The sequence below is a fragment of the Narcine bancroftii genome, chromosome 5 (assembly GCF_036971445.1).
Source record: "Narcine bancroftii isolate sNarBan1 chromosome 5, sNarBan1.hap1, whole genome shotgun sequence".
In the NCBI taxonomy this organism is placed as follows: Eukaryota; Metazoa; Chordata; class Chondrichthyes; order Torpediniformes; family Narcinidae; genus Narcine; species Narcine bancroftii.
Genome location: NC_091473.1, coordinates 24,994,548 through 25,008,992, shown reverse-complemented (window position 1 = coordinate 25,008,992; position 14,445 = coordinate 24,994,548). Strand labels below are relative to the sequence as shown.

At 45.2% G+C, this 14,445-nt stretch overlaps 1 protein-coding gene across 10 annotated transcripts in view; it reads right to left on the bottom strand.

The window, feature by feature from the left end:
• Positions 1-14,445, bottom strand: part of chl1b (cell adhesion molecule L1-like b) — a 687,190-nt gene that overhangs the window by 460,416 nt on the left and 212,329 nt on the right. For all 10 annotated transcript variants that reach the window (XM_069936961.1, XM_069936960.1, XM_069936966.1 and 7 more), the window contains one exon: positions 7,541-7,684. In XM_069936961.1, coding sequence (XP_069793062.1) covers positions 7,541-7,684 — 144 coding nt within the window. The remainder of the gene's footprint in view (positions 1-7,540; positions 7,685-14,445) is intronic.

Here is a 14,445-nt window from a genome sequence, read left to right as displayed (position 1 = left end):
GGCCCTTTGACACCTATGGTCTGTGCCACCTATGGTCTGTGCCAAACTATATTCTTCCAGACTACATGTAAGACAAATTTAACTTGTTCTGCATGTTGAAGTCACGTTATTTGGGTCAGCCCTCGACTCAATGAAACATAGCCTACATACCAGATAACTTTCAGACAAGACAATTCATTTTAATAATTTATCTCATCAGCAACTTTGAAAGACTTAGAGGCCAAATTGATGCATAAACAGGTAGTCTCTGATTTACAACCGTAATGGGGACGGAAGGATTGGTTGTAACTCGGGTTTGGTCTTAAGTCAGGGAATGGGGATCTCGGGCTGCCGCAGGGAGCAGGAACCACTGTATATATTACTTTTTATACAAAATATGAACTTGTAAAAATTTTAGTTGTATGTAACTCATGTCGGTCAGAAGTCACAGTCTACCTGTCTTCAAATAATGGCCATAAAGCATAATTTAATTTAGTCTTTCAACAGTTTCTTTCATATTTTTTTTTAAATGGAAGGCAATAACTTGTATTTAACCAATTAAATATTGTACAAATACATCTTTTCATGTCTGTTGAAGAAAAAGATAGTACAGCTTCCAATATTGATTTATATCATAAGTAAAATAAGCTCCCTGGGCAATCTTCCTGCCAATTCTGAATGCATCATCCATTTTGATAAACCTGAGACAAATGAAGGCAGCATTGTGGGATGAAGATGGAGAAAGGTTAATCTGGATAAGAGTATCTTGAAAAGGAACAGATCGATATCCTTCATACAAAAGGCCTGACTGCACTGATGGGTGGTTGGTAGGTCAATACAGAACTGACAGTTAGTTGTTGCATTGTTCACCGCAGCATGTTGCAGATTTCTATCGTGAACATCACACAGGGTGCAGCAGATAATACAGCCTTGATTCTGATGCTGAGTATATGGAATGTGCACATTCTCCCTGCGAACCACCCTTCCTTCCCCCCAATCCATCGCACCATTGCTCTCTCCTGTCCTCTTATCATATCCAATTAACACCTTTTGTCTGTTGTTCTGTACTCCTCCCCCTCCCATTCTTCCCTTTCCCTTTAATAGAGGTGCCTGTCTGTTTTTTAACTCAGACCTTGAAGAAGGGCTCAGGCCCAAAACATCAGTAATATATCTTCATCTTCTAAGGATGCTGCAAGACCTGAGTTCCTCCAGCATTTCTGTGTTTTTACTACAATCACAATGTCTGCTTACTTTTGTGTTTCACTCCCTGTAAATTCTGTAGGATTCCCCAGGGAAGCTTTACTTACAAAGGCAGACTGGTTGTATCTGTAACTCGGACCCTTGGTGTGGTGGATCGCTGGAGAAACGGGGGAAGGGGGAGGAGGGCAAGTTAATGGACATGTGAACAAGAACAGGTCATAGGGAAGTAAGCAAGATTGATGGAATGTTCCAAGAGCTGGCATCGTCTCCTTCTGTGTCCGAAGAAAGCATCAGAATACAAGTATATTAATCAAATGACACTCTAGAATTAGATACAGCTGCATTTAACCTCCTATTCTGTACCTGGGGATATTCCAGGTTCTCAACCTTTATCTTTCCACTCACATACCACTTTAAATATTCCCTATGCCATAGGTCCTCTGAGATTTGTAAGAGATTGCTTAAAGTCGTATGTAGGTGGAAAGAAAAAGTTTGAAAACCACTGTTTTAATCATAGCTAATTGACTTGTCATGTGCACAGTTTCATCACTCTAAAGGAGATGGGCCAATGACAATTTTTCTCAAGCAAAATATTTCAGTAACAATTGGGTCTAGAGCAGTGGTTCTCAACCTTCCCTTCCCTCTCACCTACCACCTTAAGCAATCCTTTACTAATCACAGAGCACTTGTGGCATAAAATGGAATGTGAGTGGAAAGAAAAAGGTTGGGAACCATTATTCCATTGGGTAGGCTCCAATCACTCAGTGGTTAGAGTACTGGCCTTGCAAACCAGCGGTCATGAGTTCATTCCTCGCAGGGCCTCATTTCTGTGAGGGGTGCTTGACAAAGTGACAACTCTCTGTCTTCCTTATAGTAGACAAAGTTAATGAATTTCAAGTATGTAATATTATGTGACAATAATGGAAGCTTTACCTTTTACTAAGGAAGGAGAAGGACGCAATTTATTTATATCCTTTCGATTATAAGTCAGAGGGACACAGTTGATGTATACATCATCATACCAGTCACATGAATAAGATTGCCGGCCATACGGCTTTTGTTTTGATTCAATGTATTTTTGTTAGTGGTGCTCCGAGTGAATTTTCTATTTTTATGTTTTATTAATTTGTTTTAGTTGAGTGAGCTTTCAATTGTTGCTAAATGACCAATTTCAGAGTTGTTTGCAAATGTCTTATAGCAGCTCAAGCTGTCTGAAGGTCCTCAAGAAGTGCCTGTGGGAGGTACCTTAGTTACCACTGCCGAAGGCCAAGTCACACAGAATAACACCAGTGGTGATTTGAGATTATTGGGTCCCTAGGAGTTTTAATACATTATTGCAACTGAAATTTTTTTTTAATTTTTTTATTTTTCGCACTATAAACCATATTGACCAAGATGCATACAGACATTTTTCTTCTTAAATATATACAGTGTCATTTTCTCCCCCTTTTTCCCCCCAATACATTATTGCAACTGAATGATTAGAGCTAAATCAAGTCCATGGAGGTGTGGTTGGGTATCGGAATCCAGCTAGATCTTGTCCAGATGAAAAAAAAATCTGAAAATATTATGTTTTTTGTTTTCAAATGGAGTCCAATCCATCATTTGACCTCTTGCATCCTCCCATGACATTGTTGAATTTAAAAAAATCAGCTGTATTATTTGGATTGTTTACTGAGATGTCCAGAGAAAGGGCACACCGAGTGTGGCTGTTGAAGAGCAAGCAGATGATTTGATTGTTTCATGAGAGGCCCAGCAGCGATCAAAAGTGAGCCAAGTTCAACAGGAGCAGCCATTCTGACATAGCTGTTGAGAGACACTGTTGTGAGGTTGAAATGCTGCACTCCAGGAGCAGATTCTTATATTTTGGCAAGAGAGGCTTTGACAAGGAGGTCAAGGTGAGGTAAGATCTAACTTTTCTCTTTAGCTTGACTGAAGATGAGATGGCAGTTCGAGCATTGGTCTGGTCCTCCTGAGGCATGTGAGAGAACAGAGTGACTTCTGACTGTAACTGTGACCGTATGTCCAGCTGCATTCATGACTGACCACATCAGGAGCTGTACCTGAACTCACTCAGGGCACCTAGAATGCTGAGACCATCATATACAGGAGCTTTAGTGAGGTGGTCACATCAAAGGTGGAGGTGCCAGGTGACCACCAAGAAAGGGTTTTAAGTTTATTTGTCTCATTATACCTGGTACAGTGAGAAGTGTTCTCTAGCATATGTTAGTTCTAATATTCATACAGCCACGTAAAGATCACAATCTATAGAATTTAGATTTACAATGAAAAGATCAGTATGCACTAAGCAAGGGCAGATGTGAGCACTGATGTGGACTTCATTTGCTGTAGGAAAGGAAGTGTTGAGGCCTATTAATGCATGCTTTAACAGTCTTGAGCCTTCTTACTGACAGGAAGGGGGAGAAAACCATATGCCTAGGGTGTGGTTAGATGCCTTTCCTAGGCAGCAGGAGATGTCGATGGATCCCTGGAGAGGAGAGAAGGTTGTATTATGTTCTGAGCTGCATTCTCAATCTCCTGCATCTTCTGACCCAAAGCAGAGAAACTCCCATTCCACACTGTGATGCTTCTAGCAAATATGTTTCCAATGATACATCTGTAGAAGTGTTGAGAGACAAGGGAGACATGTCAAACTGCCTTCTGAGAAAGTCGAGATGTTGGTGAATGTCAACATGTTTGTCCCAGATTTGGGCACTAAAGATATTTATTCCAAAAAACTTGAAACTATCTATTCTTTCCACTTCAGCATCATTAATGTGGATAGGGGTGTAGACTTTTCCCTGTGTTCTGAAATCAACGATCATCTCCCAATCACATTAGCATTTGGAGATAGGCTATTATTATGGCCCCATGCTACAAAATTTCCAATCTCTTTCCTGCATTCAGTCTTGTTATTTGATACTTAGTCTATGACTATGTTGATGTCAGCATATCCAAAGATGGAGTTGGAACAGTAATTGGTTTTACTGTCGTGGGTGAAGAGGGAATACTGAGTACCCATCCGTGAGGAGCACTGTTGTTAAGTGTGATCAAGATGGAGATGTCATAAACCATCTTTGCTGATTGCAGTCTGTTAGACAGAAAGTCTAAATCCAAATGCAGAGTGGTGTACTGATTCCAAGAACTCAAAGTTTGGGAATTAATTTGCTCAGGACTGTGGTATTGAAGGTGGAACTATAGTCTATGAACAGTAGTTTGACATTCTGTAGGTGTCCTTGATGTCCAGGTGTTCTAGAACTGAGTAGTGAGCAAGGAAGATGGCGCTATGAATCTTACTGAATGATAGGCAGATTGAAGTGGGTTAAGTTGGTTGGCTGGAACTGATGCATCTCAAAACCACCAGACCTCATTGAGGTCTGTTGTGGGGCATTTCTTCAGTACTGTTCCATGGTGGTTTTCTTGATGTAGGTGAGAACTACGGCCTCTTTCAGGGAGAGATTAAAGGTATCTGTGAATATGTCTTCTAGTTGATCTGCGCACTCTGTCTGGGCCAGTTTTTATGGGTTCCACTGCCAGAAAGCGGTCCTGACTTCAGCAATGGTGACCTTGTGTGCTTGTAGTGGTTGGTGTGGATGTCACCTCCCTGCTGGCTCTCAGTTAAAACCAAGCAAAGAACATAATTATTTCCTTGGGGAATGTTGCTCTCTTGGATGCTCTACTGTCCAGCTTTGCTTTGTATTTCATGACACTACGTATCTTTGATCACAGTTGCCATGTGTCTGTAATTTTCTCTTGGATCTTGAGTATGGTGCAATTCCATCTCTTGCTTCCCTCATGACTGCATAGGTTTCTCACAGAGGGCTAGACCTCTTGATTTGAATGCCTCTAATCTGGTCTCAGCAGTGAACAATTTTCCTGATTCATTTATGGTTTCTGAATGGAGAATGCCTTTCTTATCTTCTCGTTCACACAGTCTTTCATACACTTAATGATGAAGTGAGTGTCAGCGGCTATTTATCCAATGAGGTTCCATGAATACAGAGCAGTCTACAGACTTGAAGCAGTCCCTCAGGCTTTCACCACTGAAGCCTCCATCCTCAGCTTCTGCTCGTATGCACATGGCATCAGCACATCCTAATGATCTGACTTGGCAAAGTCCGGGCATGGGATAGAATACAGACACCCAAGGGTCTCAGGTGTTGGCAGAGTGTGTAGAATTTCACTCAGTAACACACACACCTTTTTGGATGCTGTTGTGAGGGCAGCAACGGCAACCAGGTCTGTGGAGCCACAACTGGCTCTGAGGTGCAGCAGAGAAGTGTAGAGACAAAGAGAGCTAACGTGACAGGGACTTAATAAGTGGGGTACAGAGTGAAAATTCTGCAGTCGCAAACATGAAGCTATCAAGATATGTGGTCTTCCGAATGCTGGGGTCAAGAATGTCTCTGAGCTATTGCAGAACATTTTTAAGAAGGAGTGTAAATAGCCGGAGGTTGTTGTACACTTTGGTACCAATGACATAGATAGAGGAAGGGACGAGATCCTACAGAATGAATACAGGTGGTTATGAAGAAAGTTAAAAAGCAGAACCTCAAGGAAAGCAACCTCTGGATTACTTCCAGTACCATGTGCTAGTCAGGGTGGAAGAGGAAGATTGGGCAGATGAAGGCGTGGTGGAGATGCAGGTGAGGGAGATTCAGATTCTTGGATGACTTGGATTTCTTCGATATCAGAGAGTAAATGCACTTGAACTGGAGGGATTCCATATCCTTGCTGGGAGATTTGCTTGTGAGACTCAGGGGTATTCAACTCATTTAGCAGGTGAATACTGCAGTTAAAGGAAGCAACTTCTGTATTCAGGACAGGCAGGTGCATAGCAGGGAGTGCAAAAGGACTAATGGATCCAATTGCATTTATTTGAATGCAAGAGGCCTGATGGGTAAAGCAAATTAATTCAAGAAATGGGTAGGTACTTGAGACTGGGATACTATAGCATGAGCAGTGACATAGCAGAGGAAGGGGCAGGACTAGTAGCAAAGATTATATTATGTGAATCTTTATGTGCAAAAATCAATATTTTATTTTCATTTTATATATACACTTTTGTTTTAAGTCACCTTCCTGTAAATTAAATACTGGGATTCTAAAATGAGAGTATCATTGCATAAGATTTAAGAATAACTTCTTCAAATAAACTACCAACAAGTTAAGTTACAGGCAGTTGAATACATCCGATTTATGAACATCCTGCAGTTATGAATCGACAAGCCGACGGAAGGAGAATGCCATCTACTTCTGCTTTGAGTGGATCTCACTTTCCATTGGCTCGCTGCCCTGTCGATTGTCAGGTGGCCGGTGACATGCATTGCTGTCATGCTACTCTGAGTAGCGGACAAGGGAACAAGCAGCCTGGCAGGGGAGCGGGGGGGAGGGAGAAGAAGAAGCACCATGCGCCATCGTGACACCTCATGTACCGTTATAGCTCAGTGTGAGGCCGCCACTTAGCTCTGCAAAATGGCAGCCCAGCCTTAAAGTGCGATTGAGCCACCAAGGAGGGATGGAGGGAGGGGGGGACCGAGAGAAGGAGATGGGCACAGATCAGAAAGAGTGAAGATGCGGGTGGGCCGTGGGCGCGGCCATCGGCCAGCATCACGATACAGTGGCATACCACATATATCAAGCGCGGGAATGGATTCAGAATTTGAAACTGGAAGTACCTGTACTGTTGCTATATCTCCATCATCTTCTCCTGTAAGCATTAATCACGATCTTGAGTAGTTATTTTTATTATTGCATACAGTACTTTACTATTACATGTATTATTATGCACTATATTATTACGCTTAAGATGTTTCAGTTTTTGGGACGAGATTTACATCCATATAAAGGTAAATTATATACTATATACTAAGATAAACATTTGACTAACTGACCCTAAATAAGGACCGTATGTACCTGTTCCAACTTAAATCCGAATTTGAATTTAACGCAGGGACTGTCTGTATATGTAAACTTTGAAAGGAGTATTTTCCAAATGATATATTTTTACATTCATGAACAGTACTTACAAAAACAAATGGAATAAGTAGTTTGATATGCAATGCGCGTCGAAAGAACCAAAGACTTGTTGATCCAAACCAAGGCTTTCATTAACTAAAAGACTGGAGCATATCACAAGTAGGTCGACCAGTCCAGAATGACCTGGTCTGGCTAGGAGCAATCCTTTAAGACCTGCCAGTAGGTGTGGCTACACTCTCAGCCAATCACAGTCATTCTACACTACCGTCTGTACAAATGTACACATACACATTGGTAATAGAGTCTGTACTATCACATGATATATCCAATCTGAGTGGTGCAATATGAGCACAAAAGACAATTTTTCAACATTTGCACTTACTCAGGACATTGACAATGGCATTGGCAAGAATGGATCCATGCTTATTAGAAGCTTCACACTGATAGACTGCACTGTCATTCAACTGCAGATTTGTGAGAGTGATAACACCTGGAGAAATCTTTCGATTTATGGCAGGCTGTGTCTCTGTAATACATAAAAAAATTATTTCTTATTAAAGGCCATCAATTTTGTTGCAGAGCAATTTTCATTTCATACTACTATTGATTTCTGGTGACAAATAATGATGAAGGGAACCCTGAATGTCGCTACATCAATTAATTCAAAGAGGTGTTTCAACTGAAGTGTAATTGTTCCTCCTTGAGCCATCAGTTTCAATCCACATCAGCTAAACCTGTATCTTTTTCATCATTATAGACATTTACTTATTAAATGTTTTTTCTTAAAACTTTCAAAGCCTTTTTCTTCACTTTGTGATTCAAATCATCTGCTACCAATTTGTTGGAAATTGATCAATCTTGAAATGAAGCATCTCAGAAATGATGTCTGCATTCAGCGGTTTTAGCATTCAGCTGCATTTAAATCATCTCCTCCTCCTCCTCATTAAAGCCTCAACCCAATCCAAACTCTCTCTGCACCTTATCTTTATTCCAGGACAGGAACCAAAATCAAATATTGTGAAAATACGCCTGCAAACCATGAAAATCTGAAAATACCAATGGATAAAAGCCCATAAAAACAGTCTACAGATCAGGCAGCACCCATGGAAAGAGAAACAACTAACATTTCGGGTCAGAGACCCTTTGTGGTGATACAACTACAACACTGTCTGCATTCCTACCAGCCTACTGCAGGGGGCAACCACTGAACCTCCAGGTGGGCAACCTGGGAAGCTGACCCCAACTGGCTGGCGGTCAATCACTGGCCTGTATATCGACTCAGGCCAGCCCCTCCCGGGGTCAGTCGAACACTTGGAGCCAGCAAAGGACAGTCAGACACACATGGAACCAGCAAAGATATTAAGACTGTTGTGTACAGAGTTTTAGCTGATTGAAGTCTGTAGTTCAGTCTTCTCGTGTTGCTTGCTCCACCACAGCACATCACAATTCAATCAGCTCAAAATTTAAAGGACCATGGAGAGGTTCCTCACCATCAGGAAGCAGTATATCGACCCTCAATACCTGGACGCCCCAACATACTTTGAGATCTGGAAGCATGTGATTAAGGTGATCATCCAGACACAGGCTGAGGTCATCAATACGAACCAAAAGAAACTACGCACCAAACTGGGCCCCTGTGCTTTCCAGATTATCTGAGACAGCAAAGACTTCGAGCCAGCAATGGCCATCCTGGAGGGCATATACCAGCCCCTGACGACCGTACTCTACACACAGTACCTGCTCAGCGTCAGGGTACAGCAGCCAGGTGAGATGGCAGATGCTTACCTGGGGGCACTGCGGGAGCTAGCATGCCCATGTACGATCCAAGCTGGGTGACTGAAGGGGAGCGACTTGTCCGAGATGTGTGCGTGCGAGGGTTGCAGTCAAGGGTGAAACGACAGAGACTCTTGGAAGAGAATAATGCTTACCTTACCAGAATCATGGAGGTGGTCCCCTCCATAGAAACTGCAGCTTACCATGTAGAGGCCTTCGATGCTCAACTCCCCCAACCTCCAGCCTGGTCGACGCCAATGACAGCAGTCACTGAGGGGCTCCTCATGGACGAGATGATTTCCGCCACTGCAAGTATTGCGGGTCCCCATAAGGGTCAGACAGGCGCTCCCAAAAGACCTGCCCGGCGAGCAACATGCATTGCTCCTGATGCGGCAAGAAAGGTCACTTTGCTAAGGTGTGCCTCTCCAGACTTAGCGGGACTGCTGCAGCCGTTCCCACCCCCAGACACTGCCACATGCAAATGCCAGACAGTGCCATTACTCCACCCACCTCTTTCAGCACACACTGTCAACGTCACTTCCGACCCAGCTGTCCACCCACACCTCCTGACCACCCCAACTCGCTTCACTCACTGACTGGATGATGTGGTCAACATTTGTGTGTGCAGAACTGCACACCTGCTGCACCCCACACTCCAAAGGGCACCCACTGGCCACTATTCACCACAACCTTCGGGGAGCATCGACTCAGACCCCAAGATGGTCCTAGCATCCACCATGCTAATGGAGGACATTCCCCATGCACTCGGGCGCTCGATGATGGACATCGCTGTCAATGGGAAGGTAACAAAATGCCTGTTTGACAGCAGTAGTACTGAGAGCTTTGTGCACCCGACTATGGTCCATATGCTGAAATTAAAGGAATACCCAGCAAATTTCTCTATTGCCTTCGCAGCCTAGGACCACTCTATCATGGCGCTCAGGTGCTGCTCAGTGGACCGGACAGTGAGGGGGGAAAGATATCAAGGGTTCAGGCTCCTGGTCAAGCCCAACCTCTGTGCCCCTGTATCCTGGGATTGGACATCCAGTGCCACCTCCAAAGCCTCACTCTTGCCTTCAGTGGCCGACTCCTCCCAATCACCATTCACATCACTAAGCCCAACGACTGCCCCCAGTCCATCTGCAGCCTCTCCACACTACAGTGCTCCCTCCATCCCTCTTCAACTACCTGATGCCAGACTGTAAGCCCATAGCTGCCAAGAGCAAGCGCTACTGTGCAGCCAACAGGACCTTTATCAAGGCAGAGGTGAGATGGCTTCTGGCAGAAGGAATCATAGAGCCCAGCGCCAGCCCCTGGAGAGCCAAGGTCCTGGTTATAAAAGGGGGCAGCAAACTGAGGATGTTCATCAACTACAGCCAGACCATCAACCGGTACATTCAGCTAGACGCCTACCCTATTCCCCAAATCACCGACATGGTTAATGAGATAGCCCACTTACAGGGTCTTCTCCACGACTGACCTAAAGTTGGCTTACCATCAGCTCCCCATCCATGCCCAGGTGGGCACCTTTTCCAGTTCCGCCAGGTTCCCTTTGGGGTCACAAATAGAGTCTCCATGTTGCAGTGGGAGATGGACGGCACAATCTAAAAGTGACCGTCCCGTCCCTGTATAATGTCACCATCTGCAGCCATGACCAGCAGGACCACAATGCCAACCTCGAGAGATTTCTCCGGACGGCTGAGCCGCTGAACCTCACTTACAACAGGGAAAAGTGCATGTTCCGCACCACCCAACTTGCCATCCTGGGGTACATCGTGGAACATGGTGTCATCGGTTCCGACCCTGAATGACATGTGTCCCTTAATGTAACTGCCCTCCCCTACATGCTCAAGGCCATCTGCATGTGCCTAGGGCTCTTCTCTTACAATTGCCAGTGGGTTCCCTGCTTCTTGGACAAGATCCACTCACTGGCCCAAGCCACCACTTTTCCCCTCCCCCCAGAGGTGCAAGTGGCCTTCGCCCGCATCAGACAGGACATTGCCAATTCCATGATGCATGCCATGGACAAGACTACCCCATTCCAGGTGGAATGCGATGCCTCTGACGTTGCTATTGCACCCACCCTCAAGGGGTCAGACCAGTGGCCTTTTTCTCCAGGACCCTCCCACGATTCAGACCTCGCTCGACACTCCACCATCAAAAAGGAGGCCCCGGCACTTGTGAAAGTGGTCCACCACCTGCATCATTACCTGGCAGACAGAGGGTTCATCCTTCTCACTGACCAGCGCGCAGCGGCTTTCATGCTCAGCAACACCCACAGAGGCAAAATCAAAAACGACAAGATCTTGCACTGGAGATTCGAGCTGGCCACCTTCAGCTATGGCATCCCATATAGGCCGGGGAAGCTCAACGACTCCCCTGATGCCCTGTCCAGGACCTGCGCCAGTGCACAGTCTAAACAACTGCAGATGCTGCACGACACTCTCTGCCACCCAGGTGTCATAGGCCTGTATCATTTCATTAAGTCCCAGAACCTCCCCTTCATTGTCCAAGAAATCCAGGCCATGACCAAGTCCTGCAGAGTCTGTGCAGAGTGCAAACTGTGCTTCTTCTGCCTGCCACAGGCCCATGTAGTCAAGGCAACGCGACCCTTGGAGTGACTCAGCGTCGACTTCAAGGGACAACTGCCTTCCACAAAAAAGATCGTCTATTTTCTCTCGATCATAGACAAATACACCCCTTTTCCCTTCGCCATTCCTTGCCCTGACACCTCCAACACCTGTTATCAAGCCATTGGCACAGATCTTCATCGCGATCGAATATCCGGCATTTGTCCATAGCGACCAGGGGCCCAGTTTCATGAGTGAGGAGCTGCACCAGTATCTGACAACTGCAGCTAGTTGCACAACTAGCTACAACCCTATGGGCAACAGGCAGGTGGAGCATGAAAATGGGGTAATCTGGAAGGCAGTTCTCCTGGCCCTGAAGTTGAAAGCCTGGTGAGTCAACTACTGGCAAGAGGCCCTCCATGCCTTACAGTCATTCTTGTGCACAGCTACCAATCAGACCCCTCACAAAAGCCTTTTCTCCTTTCTTAGGAAATCAGCAACTTGTGTCTCCCTGCCAATGTGGCTGACATCTCCGGGACCATTACTCCTCCGCAAACATGTGCAGACCCACAAGTCCGACTCTCTGATTGAGCAGGTGCTCCTCCATTCAAACCCGAACTATGCCTATGTCTCGTAGTCCAATGGATGAGAGGACACCATCTCGACCAGGGATCTGGCACCAGCGGGGGGCCCAATCTTCCCACCCCTGGCACCCCTGGGCTACCCAGGATTCCGCAGGAGCCAACACCTCCCTCCACTTCTCCAGAAAGCCCCACCTCTTGTGGAACCGCCCCACAACTACACCTCCTTGATACCAGACACCATCTTGTCCACACCACCGGCCGCCCTGGCCACCCCAGATCTAGCCAACCCTCAAACAGCCCCATTCCTGCAACCAATGACCAGGAGCTGGCCCTGCAATGGTCTCAGAGGCACAGATGACCGCCAGACTGCCTGAACTTGTAAATACTATCTGGTGGCAAAGGACAACCTAGCCCCCCCCCACCCCACCTGAGGACTCATTTTAAGAAGGGTGTGAATGTGGTGATACAACCACACCAGTGACCCTATTCCTCCCACCCTACTGCAGGGGGCAACCACTGTACCTGCAGGTAGGCAACCTGGGAGGCTGGCCCCACCTGGTTGGTTGTCAATCACTGACCTGTATATAGACTTGAGCTGGCCCCTCCCGGGGTCAGTTGGACTCGTGGAGCCAGCTAAGGACAGTCAGGCACAAGTGGGAGACAGCAGATATTAAGACTTGTGTGTAGAGAATTTGAGCTGATTAAAGCCTGTAGTACAGTCTTCTCTTGTTTTGTGCATGCACCACAGCGCATTACACCCTTTATCAGAATTGGCAAAGTTCAGTGGGGAGCGGGTGGGGAGGGGGAAATAAAGGTAATTTCAAGTTGTAGAGAAAGAGCAGAAAAAATGAGCTGGAGGATTGTCTAAGACACAAAACCAGCCATTTTCATTGCTGGCACATTTAAGGGGATCCATAGACTGAAATTATAAAATTTTTGTTTATGTTTTTATATATTTGGAAGGAGATAAGTCTAGGGCCCATAAACTTTGAGTAAAGTCCTAAGGGGGCCATAAGTTGTGAATGGCTGCACTAAAATGATGCGATTTTAATGCAAGAAGCATGACGGGTAAGACAGATGAACTTGGGCATGGACTGGAATATTACAGCCATAACAGAAATATGGTCAAGGGAGGGCGAGCTGGTTACAAGCAGTAGCAAATTAAGGATTAGGCTAAGTAGGCTTAAGCCTAGGGAGCCAGAAGGGAGGGGGCCCAGCAGGAGTGAGGAACGTGGCCCCCAGCAGGAGCAGTGATCTTGAGCTCACGGCAGAGCAGGGACCTTGGGTTCCCTGCAGTAGCAGGGAAATTATGAAATGAGGTAAGAAGTCAGAATTTTTTTTTCCCCAGGGTAGAAATGTCACATACTGTAGGATTTGTGTTTCATGTGAGTCACGGGAGGGGCGGGGGACATTGGGATGGAAATTGAAGGGAGATGTGTGGGGGAAAATGTTTACACAAGGATGGTGAGTACCCAGCCACAAGGGTAGTGGTGGAGAACACAATAAATATGCAATGCTAGTGATTTTTTTAAAAAGCTTTTAGGAAGACAAATTAATGCGCAGGAAATAGAGAGATAGATATCATGTGCAAACTGCAGAATTTTGGTTAATATTGGCATCATATTCAAGGCAGAGGTTGTGAATTAAAGGGCTAGTTCCTGTGCTGCAATGGTCCATGTTCATCAAAATCCTCTCCCATATCCACAGCCAGCATTTTACACAGCAACCCAGCTACTTATAATTGCAAAAAAAAACATTGAAAATGACTTGAATAACCACTGTAACGCTGTGGGTTTGAATCTGCCTGTTAGGAGTTTGCATGTTTTCCCCGTGTCTGCATGGGTTTCCGCTGAGTGCTCCGGTTTCCTCCCACCCTTCAAAAATCTACACTGGGGTTGTAGGTCAATTGGGTGTAATTGAGCGCCACAGGGCTGATGCACCAAAAGGGGCTGTTTCCATGCGCCCTTTAAAACATAAAAAACATTAACCCTTGTTTGGCTTCATTTCTATTGATATCTTTCTTGAGATAAGGCTATGTAGGGTTGCAGAGCAAACAACATGAGCCTATCTTGCCTCCCTGCTATCTCTGATTATGGAGAAAAACAGCAAGAATTTGGAGGCAATCCATTGCCATGCTCTTTGTTATTAAGCAAGGAAAAATACAAGTCAATGCACACACTGATGTAGTACAAAATAAATTCAAGCAGTAAGTAGAAAAGAGGATACAATTAATCACATGGCTATTGAAAGATTGAGGTAGAGGATGTCAGAAGAGGAGAAAGGTTGAAAGGAAATTAAGACAGGAATGTGTGGGACAAGGAGGGAGAGAAGATTGGGAAGGGCAAAAATACATTTTTTTC